The sequence below is a fragment of the Terrapene carolina genome, unplaced genomic scaffold, assembly GCF_002925995.2.
Source record: "Terrapene carolina triunguis isolate 2854851 unplaced genomic scaffold, T_m_triunguis-2.0 Scaffold236, whole genome shotgun sequence".
NCBI lineage: Eukaryota > Metazoa > Chordata > Testudines > Emydidae > Terrapene > Terrapene triunguis.
Genome location: NW_020664587.1, coordinates 7,278,686 through 7,297,121, shown reverse-complemented (window position 1 = coordinate 7,297,121; position 18,436 = coordinate 7,278,686). Strand labels below are relative to the sequence as shown.

The window sequence follows — 18,436 nt, the reverse complement described above, 5'->3', positions numbered from 1 at the left end:
AGGGGGGAATTAGTTTTGGGTTGAACTGAAATTTTGCAAAACTTCTGTTCTGCTGAAAAGTCAAAAACAAAAAAACTCATTTGTGGTCAAATGACATTCGGTTTAGATGCGGAGCATTTTAAGACAGTTTTGAGGGTTTTAAAAATAAAATTAAAGGACGTTTTTAAACAAAAACTCATTTCAAACCAAAAAATGGAAAAGTTTAGAAAATGTTAAAATGAAGTTTCAATTTTGGGGGTATCCCTCTCCCCCCCCCCGAACAATTTGGTGAAATTGACATAAAGTTGCAAAATAGTTCAGGGTCTCCAAATCTGCTTTTGTTTGTTTGTTTTGTTTTTGGCCAAAAACAGTTTGCCCAGCTCTAGTTAAGAGTACTCTATAGTCCTCCGAATAGGATCAGATTAAGGGAACAGGGCATTTTCTCTTGTAGATTTCCATGTAAATTGCATTTGGTTTTCTTTTTTAAAGCTGTAAGCTGATTTCAGGGTTAAATATTTGTGGCACTAACTGGTTCCTAGAAAGGAAGCCTTTGGAAGTAAATAAATTAGACATTAACCTATATTGCTACACATACACACAGAGAGGCAATAGACATCTAGCATTGGCCTTATAGAATGCAAATGCTGCCTGGTTTTGATGCCGTAGCTTGGAACCAAGAGGAAGTGAGATGCAGTGTTGTGTTTTGTCTTTCCTGCGTCCTGTAGCAAATATCCTGGCAGGAATCTGGGGAACATGATGAAAGTGTTTTCCTGCTGAATATGTCCAGGAAGATGCAAGTGGGCTGGGAAAGCAAAAAGTTCAATTAGAGTTTTTTACATATCAGGAAAAAATAACCCTCAGACCGTGGGAATCGGGATTCTGCAGAAACTGGGAATTCCGCCGGCTTCCTCCATAGCTCCACAGTGTTTGCAATTTGGGAAGGTATGAGATGGGATCATCATGGGTGTTGCAGGTGGGTCCAGCAGGTGGGAAGTTGGGGGTGCACGTGTTCCTTATGAAAAGGCGGGCTTGCAGGAAGGTTTGACAGGAGCTGGGAGGGTTGGATCCCTTGTCTGATTCCTTGGGTGGAAGCCCCTATGGAAGGGGGAAAGGATGAAGATGACTGGATGCTTTGAAAGACAATTGCTCCTTTCCTTTGTTGGATAACAGCTGATGGACTCTCTTCACTGGCTTGCTCCCTTGCAAACCCCACGTGGCTGATCAAGGAAATTTGCATTCCAGCGGCAGCAGGTAAATGGATGACTGGGGCAGGTGAGAGGAGCAGGAAATGATTAAGCTCTGGTCACAAAGAAAGAGCCTTTCCCGCAAATCCCCTCTTTGTGGGGAGAAGAATGTTTGTGTGTCATTTCTAGTGGCCCAGTTACAGCAGGAAGCAAGGAGCCGAGGTACCAGCACAATAAGGGCACTCCCCCGCTGAGGCTGCCAGACCCCAACCTACCCCACCAATATCCATTCGTCCCTAACCTGTAGACATAAGAGGAGAGTTCAGTCTCCAGGGCCCATTTGGACTGTGGTCTCTCTGTCAGTCAGTGGGTTTGTGTGATGCGGACACTCACGCTCTAAGAATTGGGTTGAGACCCACCAAACTCGGGTCAGAGATGAGCTCTCGTGAAAGCTTTCACTCCTGGCTAACAGCGGCTGCATCTGGTGTCTTATAGGGGAACAGTAACGGCTTATGAGCCTGTCTCCTGAGCCATCTAGTCCCCGGGAATTCAGATACCGCTGAGCCCAGGCCATGGGGAGGATGCTGGTGCTGCTCGAGGGGCCCCGAGCTGCTGGACAGGAAGCAGCGTGGCGAGCGGGTGCTGAACAGCCCTGACTCCGACCTGCCGCCCAGCCCCAGCCACTGGCCCCGAGCCCGCTGTGGCCCCCGGGCTGCCCAGTCTGGACACCACGGGCCAGGCACCGCCAGTGAGTAGAGCCCTGCGTGGTTGTATCTGCATCTGATCCACTATCCGCAAAAATGGTCTGCGGATATGCAGAGCTCTACCCATTGTGCTAGAAGCTGTACATACACAGAGAGACGCAGCCCCTGCCTCAAAGAGCTCACGGTCTAAACAGACAAGAGAGACAATGAGTGGGACAAGAAACAGAGGGATAGGAAGATGAAGGGACTTGCCCAAGGTCACTGAGCAAGTCGGTAGTAGAACCAGGAACAGAACGCTGCTCTCCCAGCTCCCAGTTTAGGGTTCTTTTCACTAGACCGCACTACTGAAAGGGAAGGGGCATGAACGTAGTGGAACTAACCAGCTGTTCAGAAGGGGAAGGACTATTCATGATCGCTGTTCAGCAGCCTTCTCCCTGCTCCAGTTACAACAGGCCTGGAGCCCCAAGGAGAGTGGGGTGTAATTAATCAGCAGGGCTCCCCAGGCACCAAGTGTTAAATGCCTTATTAGTTTTCACTTTTCAATTATCAGACACCCGATAGCATCTTCATAAGCAGCGGAGTCCTGGAATTAAATCCCCGGCCGCAAGTGTGGAGCTCGGCTTATCTGTGGCATGTGTGCTTGGCATGTGCGTTAGGGAGGGTTTGGATGTTTTTACAGAGGGCTTCATTTCCCAGGCCAATCTCCTCTTGGCCCTCTCTCCCCATCTTCCTCTGAGCTGCAGCAGCAGAATCTTCGGGGTGCGGGGGCAGAGAGGGAGGGGTAATGCCGGCTCTTCTAACCTTCGGAGGCTCTTCTAACCCTTACCTCCATTTCCCGTCCCACCACTGCTCTTCCAAAAGCAACCCTGCACCTCTGCAGCCAAGCCAAACAAGGGAGAAACTCCCCCCAGATTAGGAGCTGCCTACTCTGCTGTCTGAACACGGGCCGCAAAGGGGAAAGTGGATCCCTTGCTTAAGGCACAGCTAGGACTCCGGGGTTCTATTCCGAAGTCCGCCACGGACTTGCTCTAGGACACGGAGCTGCAGTACATAGGGTGTCCCTGGTATCTAAGGAGGGCCTGGTTGTAAGGGGATGAAAAAAGAAATGTGAAGTTGCTTCCCCTTGGCCTGTCTCTGGTCTTCTGCTGAAGTGGGTTTGTTCAGCCCCTGACAGCCAGGTCCTCTCCAACACCGGTGAATCCACATTAGCCTGTTCTGGCTTCTCAAAGCCAGTGGCTGGGCAGCCCCCACACGGGTGCCCACAAACTGGACATCTCTTGCCACCGTTCCTTTGCTGTCTCTCTCCCTCCCCCCCACCCCACCGCCATTCTCTTTATTGGATTATAAATACCCTCCAGGCATTTTACTCTGGAACAAAAATGCTTCCTGCCGTGGGAGTTGGAAGGCAGCAGATAACACAGCCACAGCGGCGCACGGCCAGAATCTGCGGCGCGCTTTGGATGTACTTCGGCATCACGCTGGCCAAGCAGATTACCCTCGCCTGCTCCCTGAGTCTTGATTAAACTCGAACCCTATGACATTAATCCCATTCATCTGCATCTTCAATCTGTGCAGCAGGTCAGCAATTCCCGTAAGTACCATGCTTCCCGTCAGGAGAAAATGACATTGATTTTTTTTCCAGTTAACTCAAAAAGAAATTGACGGGGTGACCTGACAGCTGAGGTTGGGAATGGACCAGGGAGACTTTCCCCTCTAGGGCACTGGGTCTGATGCAGCCTAGTTACAGTTATAACTAACTCCCTGGTAACATTTCCACCCCCTAAATAAAGGGATGATGGAGATCACCTCCCTTGCTCTGATGGAATTGTTACCCCCATTCCCTCCCCAAAACCTCTGGCTTCTGTTAAACTCGCCGTGCTAGAGAGGACTTTCCCATACAAATACCAGGTGGGTAGTGGGAATGTCACCGCACCTCCTGCTTTTCCCCCTTATCCAGAAATCTACTGCTGAGGAGCAAATTCAGTGCCACCGAATTGGCCAAGTCTGCACCAAATGGCAGACAGGAAGAGCCTGGCTGGCCGCCCCCTTGCACCGTGTGCTAATCGTTGATGTTTGATCAGCATGGCTGTAGAACGCTACTCAATCCGAATGCATTGGTGGTAGCGACTTACCCCCTCTGAGCACAGGTGCCGGGGATAACGCAGGGTGCAAGGCAGAGGGGAATCAGGCCCAGTGATTGAGATTTGCAAAGCCCGCGAGGGGATTCGGCGGCCCCCACTTGCTGGCAAATGGGGGTCATGAGGGGACCTCACGCCATCGGCTTTGAAAAGCTCAACCAATGTTTCTCCTGGGGAAGCATCAAAGTTCAGGGCTACTGCACCTGTATTCCCTCTCTGTGGTCCAACAAAGACACCCACTCTAGGCTCCTGGCTCCCCAGTTTTCACCCCTCTTAGGCGGAGACCCGCGTCTCTCCCTCCGCACTGGGATTTTTCCAGGCTTCACAGCTCCCTGCCGGCACTGTGATATCCCCAGCAAGCCAGACTGCCTAAAAGGCCTGCATCTGCATTCTGCTTTCTCTCCAAAGGCGATGACCAGGTCATTGCCCACAGCTCTAAGTTACCCCACACCTCTTTCTAAGCAAGCACATTTATTCTTAAGGTAAAAGCATGACAGAGAAAACATATAAAACCAATCAAAGAAACGACACGCATGCGAATAAGCTTACCAGAGATCACCCCCTACTCCAGCCTTAAGCTCCGGCAGGTGTCAGGATGGGGATCCCTCTTGGACAGAAGGATCTATCCATTTGCTGCATCAAAAAGAAGGCCCGGCGTCAGTTTAAACTCAGGCTGTTCATCCAAAAGTCCTTTCTTCGTCCGTTGGTCTCTGGAGAATCCAGTCTGAACCAATATATGCAGGTCTCTCCAGGTGAGGGTGCCTCCGTAGCAGTGTTAGAACCTGAGTGAAATTGTCTGCATTACCCCACACTGTACTTCCTTCCCCATGGAATTACAGATAATCCCCAGCCCACAATGATCCACCGTCTTAATACAGTGAGATCTCCCAAAGATAGCGCAGGAAATTGCCAGATCTGTCACTGTAGGATTCCCCCCAGTGCCCCTTCACTGCAAAACAGGCAAGATCAGCAATGTAGCTGGAGCCAGATCCTCAGGCAGTGTAAATCAGTGCAGCCCTGCTGACGTCAGGGGAGTTGTAGTGGCTAACACCCGTCAAGGATCTGGCCCAGAATTTTTATTATTTTTTTTAGAGGCACTGTATCAATATGGCCAGCAAAGCGCAAGCTCCTGGAGGACTCTGCCTGGAGATGCTGCCTTCGCCCTTGGGTGGGGCGAGAGCATTTTAAACTGGATTCCCCAGTTCCTCACCCCCCCTTCTCTGCATTACGCATCCATCCGGGGCATTTCACTGGCTAAGGGGGGAGATGGCCATGTTGTAGGAGCCCCTGGTTAAAGCGCTGGCAGTGCCTTGCGGGATTGGACGTGGCCAGCAGTTGTTCCCATCTGGCAGCCGGTTCGCAGGCTTCTGTGAAAGGAGATGGTGGTTTGAGCTCAGCGCCTCGTGGGCAGGAGTCCATCGCACACAAACCAGCGTCGCTGGCCGCTCCCTCACAGAGAGGGACACAATGAATCATGGAGGAGGCTGAACACTGCCTAGCGATTGCCGGGCCCAGCGACCGGGGGAGGTGGGGGGCTCATCAGCTAGGCAGGAGGCGAGAGCTTGCCTCTTGTAACAGTCCAGACTCTCCCTGTTATGTGGGGAAATCAGGGACTTTGCTCCAAATTCACTGTAAACCTCTGCAAGCTATCTTTTTCTAAGGGAAAACACACCCGTTTACTCCTCTCTCCCTGGGGTGGACAGGTACGGCCTGCTTCTAGCAGCTGTGGGAATCCACTCTCCGGGCATCTGAGCTTGGAACGGCGGCGTTGACTCCCGTAGAATTGACGTTAGCCTCCTGGCCTACTATACCAGGGAAGTGCCATACTGATGAGGTGTGGCGAGATCGGCTTAGCGGCGTGACTCTTGATTTCTGCCATGTAGGGTGACCACCTGTGTTGGATGGAAATAAGGGAAAACCACATGAAAAATAAGGGACAACACTTTATTTTAAGGGACATTTTAGGGAAACACCATTTCCTGTAGCATATCATGGATTTTGCTCTCATTTCTGTACGTTTCCACTGTCCTCCAGTATACAATGCAATTATCGTACGCTTCAGCGAATGTTTAAAAATGGTCAAGGGACACCATTTAAAATAAGGGACAGGTGGTCACCCTCAGACGGATCAAGGAAATGAGGGACAGGTGTGTCACCCGAACTCCATGACGCTACAATCAAGCCCTATGTCTGCTTGTGAATGCAGCGCTGTCCAAAACACAGCTGTCCGTTCCTCTCCCTCTGGCCAGCCTCCTTCGCAGCAGGATGGTGTTGCGAGGGCTGCCGGAGGTCGCTCCGGACCACGGGAGCTTCCTGCTTTGGCATTCAAGAGCCGAGTGCGTGCCGATGTGTGAAGAATAGTTGGCCTCCCACGAGCGGCTCTTGCGGGAAGGTTTTTCTCAAGCTGTGTGCGCTGGGCGTCTCATCTCCCTGCGAGAGGCCGAGAAAAGCAAAGGGAACAGCAAGGAGGCAAAGGGACGCCTTCAACGTCTCCGTTTTGTCCTGATGCCAGTAGATGGGGATGGCTGGTTTTGGACGCATTTGAAATGCAGGCTGCACAATAGCTGACAAGCAAGAGAAGGGACCTAATTGATATTTGGCCACACAGTGGCTCCTCTGTTAAAGGCTTTGCCCCAGTCAGCGTGTGCTATAGCAACCCCGGACCACGGGCTGCCAAGGGGGTGGCTGGCAAAACTGGGGGCTTTATGGGGCTGAAAAGCAGGTGTGCTGGCGGGGACAGCAGCCTGGCTCATGAGCTCCCAGCAGCCTCAGCGTTATCGGAAATAAACAACGAACCCGTTTGCGCGAGGATAATGGAGTCTTTTCTCCTCCTGATCAGAAGCACTTGATTTGTACCCACCCGAGGAATGAGCTCCAGAGACCACACTCAGCCTCCACTGGCCAGGACCAGTCTGTGGTTGATGAAAAGAGCCCCCGATAGGACATCTTGGCAGAACCCTGGTCACCTCCCTCCTTCTTTAAGTTTCGCTTTTAAGGGGCACCGTCAATTTAGTGTAAGCCCCAAATTGTTTATTTAATTGTTTGTTTCCTCTTTTTAAAGGGACAAGGGCCTGAGCCAAGTCCCTTGAAATCAATGGAAAGACTTCCAGTGACTTCGGATCAGGCCGTGAAAGTGGCTTTTCCTGCCGTGGGCTTTTAGACATTGTTATTATTTAAACCAAATCAGGTTTTTTCTCCCTGCGTGGAAGCATTTCTCTGTCGGGCTGGGAAACCAGGCAAGCACAACAGCTTGCTAGTGCAGGAGAACCGGAAAGTGAAACTGACCGGGAATGGGAAGTAAAAGTGACCGGTCCTGTTTCATTGGGCCAAACTCAGTTTGCAAAGATCAAGAGGGAGCCAACTAGCTTTCTCTGATAGTGTTGTTAACGTTCTCCTATGCCCATGGTATCTCCACCTACCCTGAGCACAGAAAAGCTCTTCTGTGATCCGCGGCTGGTGGCAGAGCTGTGATGTATGAAGGGATATAACTCCTGATTTTGGTTAACCACATGTCAGTGCTGCTGGAGAGAAAGCTGGAAGGAGCAAGGGCAGTGTGGTTTTAAGTTTTTCAGGTGGTGGCAAAAACAAACAGCTGCCAGGTCACCGTTTCCAGAGCTCTTCAAATCAGCTTTATCATTGTATCACAGTAGCAGCGACAGGCGCCAATCAAAATCAGAGCCCGACTGTGCTCGGTGCTGTATGTACACAGAGCGAGAGCCAGGCCCTGCCCTGGAGAATTTACAGACAAAGGGTGGGAGGAGAAACAGAGGCACAGAGCAGCAAAGTGGCTGGCCAGCCATAGGCGCCGACTTCCCCACTTTCCTGTGGGTGCTTGATCCCCCCCCGCCTCCAGCCCCAATCCCATTCCAACTCCTTCCCCAAAGTCCCCGCCCCAACGCCGCCCCCTCCCTGCCAATATTCCAACTTCTTCCCCAAATCCCCAGCCCCGCCTCCTTCTCTGAGTGTGCTGTGTTCTCGCTCCCTCCTGGAGTGTGCTAACGCTGCCAAGCAGCTGTTTGTCGGCGACCGGGCGGGAAGCACTGAGAGGTAGGCAGAGGAGCACGGACGCAGCGCACGCAGGAGGGGAGGAGGAGGAGGTGGTGGTGGTGGGGCGGTGAGTGAGGGGAGCTTGGCTGCCGGTGGGTGCAGAGCACCCACTAATTTTTCCCTGTGGGTGCTCCTACCCCGGAGCACCCACGGAGTCGGCGCCTATGTGACCAGCAGCTTATTGGCACAGCCAAGAACTGACCCCAGTGTCCTGACTCCCAGTTGTGTGCCCTACCCTTTAGATCACATGCCAAGCCTAAGCGACTTCTTTTCACTATGTATTATTTGCATTCCAATAGGACCTAGAGGCCCCCAACCAATACTGGGGCCCCCTTGTGCTGGACACGGTACAGACAAGGAGTGAGAGACAGTCCCTGCCTCCAAGGGTATGTCTACACTACAGGATTAATCCGAATTTAGATAATTCGAATTTGGGAAACAGGTTGTATAAATTCGATTGTGCGCGGCCACACTAAGCACCTTAATTCGGTTTTTAACCACATTAATTCGGTGGTGTGCGGCCACACTACCCCATTAACTTAAACACAGTAATTCGGTGGTGTGCGGCCACACTAACCTTAATTCGAATTAACAAAATCGATTTAGGCTCTACTCCGTTCGTCGAGGTGGAGTACAGAAATCGATTTAAAGGGCCCTTTAATTCGAATTAACTGGCTCTGTAGTGTGGACGGGTGAAGGGTTAATTCGGATTAACGCTGCTAAATCCGAATTAATCCCGTAGTGTAGACCAGGCCCAAGAGTTCACAGTCTCACTAGACGAGGCAGACAAAGGGTGGGTGGGGAAAGAGGCAGAGAGAAGTGAATAGCTCTAAAAATCTCGCCCTAAGTGACTTACCCAAAGCCGCACAGGGACTCTGGGATGGAGTTTAGGGCCCTCGAGTCCCAGCACAGCTCCAGTCCCTTAGCTACAAGATCATCCAACTTCTTTATCTCACCCATGGCTGGCCACAGTGGGGAATTGAAAAATCTGGGATTTTCAGGCTGGCTGCTCCCCGCACTCCAGTTCCCAAGATTTTTCTTGGCCCTATGGCCCGAAAAATTACCCAGAAAAAGATGTTTAATGAGGAAAATATTTTAAGTGACTCTAGAGAATGGTGGGAGTTAGGAGTTCAATGAGCGTTTGCTTGCCAGCTGGTCTAATCCAGACCCCTCTCTCTCGTCCTCCTCTGTTTTACTCAGTGGGCCCAATTCTTCACTCTGTTACTCGTCTTTAGTGCCCGTGTAACTCCATTAAATTCAATGGCGGAGGGGATGTCCATTGGTTTCAGGGGAGTTAGGCTGGGGTGTAATACTGGAGTAATGCGGCGGTGAATTGGTTCAAATGACACCCATGCAGCTGCAGTGCTGAGAACTCGGGGGCTCCCCCGCAAAAGCCCAAGGGCCTCCTCACTCTCCTTTCACTTACATTGGTGGAAATCAGGGATAGCTCTGCTGAAGTCATTGAGTGTAAACGTAAACGAGAGGGGAATCAGAGGCTGAGTCTCAGGCCAAACGCCTGAGGTTAGGCAAGTATGGGCCCACCCCAAAGAAGGCTGCATTTCCATAGCAACGGAAGTTTGTAGCGTACTTTGGGGTGAAAGGTATGGGAGAAGGGGCAGTGCAGTTTAGTGGACTAGGAGTCAGGAGACTCTGGTTCTATTCCTGCCTCTGCCAGGCAAATCACTTTGCTGCTCTATGCCTCAGTTTCCCCTCCTATCCTTTGTCTATCACAGGGGTAGGCAACCTATGGCACGCAAGCTGATTTTCAGTGGCAGTCACACTGCCCAGGTCCTGGCCACCAGTCCGGGGGGGCTCTACATTTTAATTTAATTTTAAATGGAGCTTCTTAAACATTTTAAAAACCTTATTTACTTTATAATATATAACTAAACTATTGTTGTATGTAGAGAGACCTTCTAAAAACGTTAAACTGTATTACTGGCACGGTTCTACAATAAAACCTATTAGGAAAACAGCAGATGCAATGGTCTCACACGTGTGGTGAGAAATGAAGCAAGACATTGTCTTTTGGAACAAGAAATAACATTTGTAGACAAACCACTGATTAGAGAGACATGCGTCCAAATAGCTATGGCAGGAGTGAGGGTACTGGATTGTTTTCTCATTCACACGCACTCGTTTCCAACGACTTTTTTTTTTTTGAAAGCTGATTTTAAAAGCCCTGAAATCTGTAGCTGAACGCATCTGAAGAGGAGAAAGGTAGATGACACTTTTGCTACCTACCTGTAGGCCATGTCTACACGACCACTTATGCCAGCAAAACGTACGTCGCTCAGGGGTGTGAAAAAAAACACCCTCCGGAGCGACATACGTTTCGCCGGCATACGTGGTATGTGCCCAGCGCTGTCGGTGGGGAGCTCTCTCCCGTCAGCAGTGAGCAGCATATGAGTGACCTTCCAGCGACGCACCTGCATTGGTACAGCCATGCCAGGTAAGCTCGCTAGTGTAGACACGGCCTAAGTACCTTTCCCAGGCCTGAAGAAGATCTGTGTGTGTAGCTTGGAAGCTTGTCTCGCTCACCCACTGAAGTTGGTCCATTAAAAGATATTCCCTCCCCCACCTTGTCTCTCTAATCTCCTGGGACCAACACAGCTGCAACAATTCTGCATATGAGCTACTCTGGGCTATTTCCCCAGGTAGACAAGTCCTTAGAGGTTAGTGATTATTAATAATTCTAATAAATTGTACAGATTTTGATCTTCTGTAGCACCTTCCACCAAAGCTACCAGAGCACATTACAGACACTGCTGAATTGATGCTGCCAACAGTCCTGCAAGGTTGGGGGATGGTACTATCCCCATTTTACAGGTGGGGAAACTGAGACATGGAGAAATTAAGACCAGCATTTCCCCCTACTTTTGCAAAAACAACAAGGAGCACCTTGTCTCTAAAGGTGCCACAAGGACTCCTTGTTGTTTTTGCTGATACAGACTAACACAGCTACCCCTCTGAAACCCCTACTTTTGAATTTCCCAAGTGCTGAGATGCACAGCTCGTGCGGATTTCAGCCGGCGTGCCAGACGTTCAGCTTCTCTGGAAGTCAGGGGTATCCCCAGCTGGAGACGGCGGGATCACAGACTTGCCTGGCATTGCTCAGTGAGTCAACAGCAGAGTCAGGGATGCAGCCTAAGAGTCAGCTCCCAATGCCCCACTCTGGGTGCTCCTTGATTTTGAGGGGTCAGTTAGTGTCTGGACCGCAGGGGCCATTTCTGGTTGAGCTGCATCACGGCCGATGTATCAGCCGAGAGAGGCACGTGCGCCGCTGGTGTCTGAAATGCGTCTCACCCTACCTCCTTGTGTTCCAGGGGACGGATGTGGTCACACCGTGCTGACGCCTCACAGTGGGACACTGACCTCCAAGAACTACCCTGGCACGTATCCCAATCACACAGCCTGCGAGTGGAGGATCCAGGCAGCCGAAGGGAGCTCTCTCCTCCTGGCCTTCGGGGACATGGACATCGAATCCTCCCAACGCTGCGCTTCTAGCTTCTTGCTGCTCTCCTCCCCTTCCAATGGCACCAGCCGCGGTAAGGACTTCCCTGGCACAGCCTTCGCCGCTCGGGCAGAGGCAGCCACCAAAGCACGACGTTGCAGGGCGTACGGAGGGGATTTTGCCTTGCCTCCCTCGGTGGGCATAGAGCTCCGCAGGCAAAGTGGAACCAGTGCTGTACCAGGGAGGGCGGGGCTTGGGTAGGCCATGCACCCCCTTGCATGCCCAGAGCACAGCCTCAGCAGGGATCCATGCAGGGAGCAGGACTGGATGGAGAGGAGTGGGGGGGTGAGCCGGGGATCTTGTGCTGTGTGGACCCCTTGGCTGCATGCAGCACGGCTGCAGGAGAACTGGAAGCCCTTAGGGGTGAGCAAGCCCCCACAGGGGAGAATCCCAGTGTTACGCCGGGCTGCAGCCTGCTCTGCAGGCTCTCGATCCATTATTATAGTGTATCAGGGTGCTCAGTGCTGGGCAAACAGGGAGGGAGACCCAGTCCCTGTCCCACCAGCTCCCTACGCCACCTGTTCATTTCGAGGGGGTTCTGCCTGAGCAGGTGTTTGGCAAGATGCCAAACTCCAGGGGTCTCAGCGCCCGATGCTCCGATAGGGTACGACCAGTCCTGCTCCCAACGGCCCAGCTCAGAGAACCCTTGGTGCAATCCCCACTGACCCACCAGCTTTGTCCAAAGGAATCCCCCAGGCTCGGGGTGGAGCCCATGGACTCAAACAGTGTCACCCTCTGGTGCCCCTTCTCCCTTGACAGAGCTGTCTAGTCCCCCACTGACCCTGCCCAGAACCCCAGCGGGTGCTGGCCTGGGACAGGCACCCAGTGACACACGGCATATGGACCCACTGGCTGTGGCTTGACCTCTGAGCCCCACCGGCTGGTGCCGTTCTGCCAGTTCTGCTGTCTTTTGGCGTTCAGACGCCCCCAGTGGGACCGAGGTATCTCCAGCTTCCAAGCTAAAGCGCGCGGCCCTGCAACCTCCGGCCACGATCCAGCAATCTCGAGGCCTGAGCTACCAGGTCTCAAGCCTGCAATTGGGAACAGACCCCTCCCCAGCCCCGTGGGGCTCAGATCCAACTGAAGGATTGTAACCAGGGTTACGCAAAATCCTAGCTGAGGAGAAGATCAAGAAAATCTGGCTTTTTAATTATTTTACAGAGGAGCTCTATGGGACGTGGGGGATCATGACAGAGGGGAAAGGGTGCAGGGACGGGAACAGATGTGTCCGCAAATTAATTAACTTTGTCTGCTGAGAAATTGCCCAAATATTGCTAGGATTTTCGGGGGGAGATTTAATGGACGTAAGAGGGATTTGACCGGCCAGGCAGAGCAGCGGCTGCCTGCAGAGAAATCCTTGTGGAGGGAGGGGGAAACAACCTTTGGAAATCTCTGCCAGGGGGATGTCGTCCCAGAATCTGATCACTCACGCAACAGGCTGCCCAGGCCATAGGAGGGGGAGGTGACCAGCCCTGAGCCAAGAGGAAACGGAGCTAACCGCGGAGTGGCACAGCCTGAAGCAGGAAGGGAATTGCCCGACAAAGAGGCACAGAGTGACAAGCAGCCAGGAAGCTCAGTGCACAGCGAAGAGAGGGCCCCATTGTGCTCAGTCAAAGGGACACAGGAGAGGGTCGCTGCAGGGAAATCAAATGCGTCTCTGAATAACCATAGAAATTGTAGACGGAAAATGCCTATTAAATCACTGAGTCCATCCCCCAGGGCCGGGACTGTTCCTATAGTCTGTTCTCTAGGGCTCTCTCCCCCCCAGTGTATTTAGCCCTGTTGGGGAGAGTTCAGAGGAAGGACAAATCCCGGGGATGGTATTTTACTCAATATTTGGTAGCCAGTAATTCAGGTTCCCTTGTTAGGGCTTGGGGCCCAGTCCTCCACTGGGGGAAATCAAGGCAGCTTCATTGGCCTCCATGGAACTGCTCCAATTTCCCCCAAGAGAGAATGCGGCGACCCATCGGCCTTGCTGCCCCAGGTCACACCACCCTTCGTGCAAACCCCCCCAGCGACCTCGACGGCAGCTGTGAAGTTGGACGTGCGGGATCCGGCCCCGTTGCTGCCAAAAGAGTCCATTCCGCCTGGGTTCTTTCGTACTCCGAAATACCCCAGATTGCGCTTAAAGCCGCTGCAGAGCTCCCAGTGTTAACGGGCACGACCCACGCAGGAGTTAAAGCTTTACCTCTCCTGGGTCTGGCTCTTTTAAAAACCCCTTCTGTTCAGTCTCCTCCCCACCACAAGTTCTCTCCCCGCCCCCCGGGTACTTCTATGCCCTCCCATGCCTAGTATCGGAGCCCCTTCCAGTCCTGAATGGATTCTCCTCACCGCTGCGCCTAGGGCAATGCGATCATCCCCATTGCACAGAGGGGGCACTGAGAGGTTAAGTAACTAACCCAAGGTCACACAGGGAATCTGTAGCAGAGTGGGGACTGTGCCCAAGTCCCAGACTCGTGACCCGACCGTCAGGGCCAGCCTGCTCTCCTCGTTGACAGGGCAATAGTACCAGGGTGTGAGGATAGGAAGGATGGTTCAGTGGTTAGGGGACTAGCCTATGACTTGGAGCCCTTGCTCTTCCATGGGCTTCTTGTGTGACCTGGGCTAAGTGTCTCTGGGCCTCGGTTTGCCATCTGTGCAATGGGGTGAGTAATACTGTCCTGCCTCCTAGGGGATTGAAGATCGTGAGGTTCACAGCTACTAGGGTAACAGAGCCACATAAGTACCATAGACAGACTTAGAGCTCAGTGCCCCTTTAGGCACCAAAATAAGGGCCAGATTTTCAAGTGCTCAGCTCCCACTGTGACACTTAAGGGCAGATTTTAAGTGGAGTTCCGGACCCAACATGCTGTAAACCTGGCCTGTGATGTACCTGGGGAGCTGGGGATCATCACTTCCCAGCCCCCACATTTGTATAGAGGACGTGGTGATAATGAAAATACAAAACACATTTCAAACAAGTACTCTTCTCATGCGATGTGTGATTGGCCAGTGGAACTCCCTGCCACTGGATCTCACCGAGGCCAAGAATGGTGAGCAGAAATGTAAAATCCACAGCTGCATTCGAAAGACAAACAGTGTGAACCGGGTATAAACCCTGCTTCGGGGCAAAGCCAGTCATCAGTGACTCGAAGCTGGGAAGCGTTTTCTGCTCTGGGTAGGTTATTTCTTAACTGTCCATTGTGAGGTTTTTTCCACCTGTCCTAAGTGAGTATAACGCTGACCGGGGCAGGTGCACTCAGATTGCCCAGGTGTAAATGGCGACATGTGGTGCAACGCAAGGGGACAGTCAGCCCCACAAGGGCCTGGTCTCCCTTTCTAGAGCACCAAATTCCAGCACGGGAGGGAGGCACCAGCTTCTCTTTAAAGTCCGTGGGCTAGATTCTTGGCCCTGGGCCAGGCTGCTTTGAGCCCCGCCCAGTGGGCATTCCTCTGATGAAGGGGGGGAATCCGCCTGGTGGCATGGAGCCAGCTGTAAGCCGCATACCCCACTGCCACCAGCACGGGGCCATGCCAGAAGGAGAGCAGGGCTGGAGCTGGCTGCGCTCCAGCAATCCCCAGCCTTTGCAATGGGCCTTGGAGGCCATTGCAGGCGGCCATGAGTTAAAGCCGCCGCGGGGCCCCCACTGATTGGGAGAGCAAAGAAGTGGCAGAAAGTCGCACGTGCTGTCCCCCAGCTACAAGGGCAGCAGACTGCATGTAGCCAAGGGCGGCTCTGGCCGTGGATTCACACACTCACAGCAGCAGGAGGAAGACAGATTTATTTTTTTTAAACCATTGGAAAGATCTTGCCATTTTCCTGACATTTCACAGGCTGTTCGCAACACCCCTGGGATGGAGCCTCCTGGGCTCCGGTGTCATCTCCCCCCTCCCCGCTGCCTATATATGGTAACAAATCAGGGAGCCATTCGCTGCATGTGGGTTGTGGCCAGTATATTTTTAATGCGTCTTGCAAGGCCTGATCTAGCTACCCAACAAAAGAGATTGGGCCACAGAGGAGCGATCGCTCTCCAAGGGCCTCTCTCTGGAGTGGGGGGTGCCTTGGGGGGGTGCTCCGTTGGACATGGGTTGTTTCTATCTGTTGATAATATCTTGAAATGGAATTTGGTCTCCTTTGTGATACTTTTAAAAATTCCCTTTCTTTCATGCACGTGCACACTGGTTTGTTATTGTAGGGCTGCTCATGAGCCTTGAGGCTGCACCACGCTGCGGTTTGTTATTGTAGGGTTGCTCAGGAACGCTGGGTTACAGTCACTGGTTTCCTCTAAATAGAGCTGGAGAGGCATTAATTTACACCAACAAAGAATTTGGCCCAGTAGGTCAGCTTGTGACCAGTGCAGCCTTTCCACTGAAGCCATGTTTTGGTTACAAGAGCGTCAGTTTCGCATGGATTTTTTTGCCCCGATAGCTCACCCCACTGGCTCTTGTTCCCGACTGGCCCAAACACTATAAACAGATCCTTGCTCCCAGGCTGGAACTTTTGTGCCACGTTTTAGCCTGGAGCAAAGCTTTCCTGGCTGCGTGTCGTGTTCAGTGGGTTGCTGAGGGTTTCTGATGGCGGAAGCTCTGCCGGAGCTGGGGCTCGGGGCGGCAGGATGCATGCTGCTGGGACAGGAGAGCAGCTTCTGGCTCCAGTCTCCTCAGCATGGTTGGGTTTCGTTTGCTGTGGGAAATTACACAGCTGGCAAACGCCGCACAACTGAGGCAAGCGGTGTGGAATGAGAGATTTCACGCCACCGTGCTCCGGCCTCGGGGAGCAGCTGGTCTTTGCAAGAGCCGTGACGCCAACAGCAGGGCAAGCTAGGAGCCAAGCTGAGTCATCCCACGGGCTGGAGAAGATCTAGCTGAGTCAGCCTTCCCCACCGCCAGTGCTGAACCATCCTCCAGCATGGCAAGTCCCAAAGGGAGGTAGCCTCTTCTGCAGATGGAGAGCAACCCGAATCCATCTCTGGCTAGGTCCTTAAGGTGGTCTGGTTGGATATTCAGTTTATGTCCGTCACTGGCCATCTTATCCCATCACCAAAGCTCTTGGCGACCACGTGATCGCTGGCCACAGAGGGACATTCCTTGGTGAACTCACTTTGCAATTCATTGGGCTCCCACCTTAATAATCCCAACTCTTCTCCACGCCGAGCTCCTACACCGGATGATCTCCATGGAGCGTCAGCATGTCACCTTTCTGGTAGAGCATCAAGCTGGAGAGAGAATGCCACAGTGCGCTGTGGGGGATAGGTTTGAGAGAATGATCCATCAGTAGATCTTACCCACCAGCCGCAGATAACCACTGCCATGAGGGCCAGGGTTTTCGTTAGAGCTCAGCATCCGGCAGCCCCCATTGGGAACCATCCAGCAGATCTGAAGAGTGTAATCACTCCTAGGAGAGATGGGAGCTGTGGTGTCCTGGGTTCCTTTGGACATCTGGCCCCAGGCAATGAAGAACAGACCAGAGAGAGCCCCACCAATGATCCTGCCTCCGGCTGACCAGCCTGCCAGCCAGAGCACTCCAGACCTTAAAGCTGTGTAACACCGACAGACCCCGGTCATCGGCAGGCGGGATCGAACCTGGGGCCTCCGGAACGAAATGCATGAGCCTCTACTGCATGAGCTAAAAGCCACGTGGCCCCTAGCTCAGACTCATTCATCTCTAAGTGGTCTCGGTGCCACGAGCGGGGACAGAACACCCCACCCAAGAGGTGTGCAGGTTACAGCGGCAGTAGCCACCGCTGCTGGCATTCCTAAAGCTCCACGGGCCTCCTTTTCTGTTCTCAGCCCAGCCCGCACTCTGGTGCTCCCACACAAGGTGGCCCAAGGGGCTCCCCATAGGAGGCAGCTAACGCTACATCTCAGGCGAGTTCCCAGACATTGTGTGTGGCTGTAGATTCCAGCAAGAGGGCTGCCACGTGACTGTCTCTTCATAAGAATAACAGCCAACCCCATTTCCCCGTGGCTAGAGGAAGGGATGGGGATGAGGAAGCCGGGGGAGTCGACAACCCTTGCTTGACTCCTGAGCGAAGTTTCTGTGCCGAGGGAGGATTAGCAGTTTGTCTGCCCGGCCACTGCAAGCACCGAAAACAGTTTATTTAGAATTGGTCCACGCTGGCTGCGCCAGCCCTTCATCCTGGAGTGTGCAGGAGACGTGCATCTGCCCCCCGTACGTATACTCACACACACACGCATACTGCCCCAGAAGGTTCAGGGTTAGATACAACTAATACAGACACGCGGTGCTGTTGGAGAAATACAGAGCAAGGGCCAAAGTCTGCAGTTCTGCTGCTGCAGCTCCAGGGTCAGGAATGGCGTCGCGGAGACCTGAATAATTTGGCCCCAAGAGTCGGCGCGTAGATCGCAAAGCAGATCAAGACGGGCAGGGCTCAGAAGGACCCGAGAGTGGCGCGTAAAGCTTTAGCTCTAGCACCTGGCCGTGCTGCAGGAAAGGAAGTTGTACAGCTGACAAGGGCAGGGCCTGATTTTCAAAGGGGCTGAGCAGCCAGAACTCTTACAAAAGTCAGCAACAGGGTTAGAACCTGGGACGCCTCACCTGAAGCCTGAGCTGCTACCACTTGAACTAAGGGATTCACAGGCGCCGACTCCGTGGGTGCTCCAGCCCTGGAGCACCCCCGGGGAAAAATTAGCGGGTGCTCCGCACCCACTGGCGGCCAAGCTCCCCCCTACTTGCCTCCTTCTCCCCCCCCCGCGAGTGTGCCACATCCCTGCTCCTCCCCCTCCCTCCCAGCGCTTCCCGCTCCCCAGCCACCTAACAGCTGTTTGGCGGCGCTTTGGACTTTCTGGGAGGGCAGGGGAGGAGCGGGGACATGGTGCGCTCGGGGAGGAGGCGGAGAAGAGGCGGGGCAGGGGCAGGGGTGTGTGTGT

General features: G+C 53.0%; 1 protein-coding gene across 1 annotated transcript in view; it reads left to right on the top strand.

Moving 5' to 3' along the window:
• LOC112110019 (discoidin, CUB and LCCL domain-containing protein 1-like) overlaps nucleotides 1-18,436 on the top strand; it is a 62,713-nt gene that overhangs the window by 4,067 nt on the left and 40,210 nt on the right. Inside the window, exon 2 of the mRNA XM_024204805.2 lies at nucleotides 11,379-11,600. Coding sequence (XP_024060573.2) covers nucleotides 11,379-11,600 — 222 coding nt within the window. The remainder of the gene's footprint in view (nucleotides 1-11,378; nucleotides 11,601-18,436) is intronic.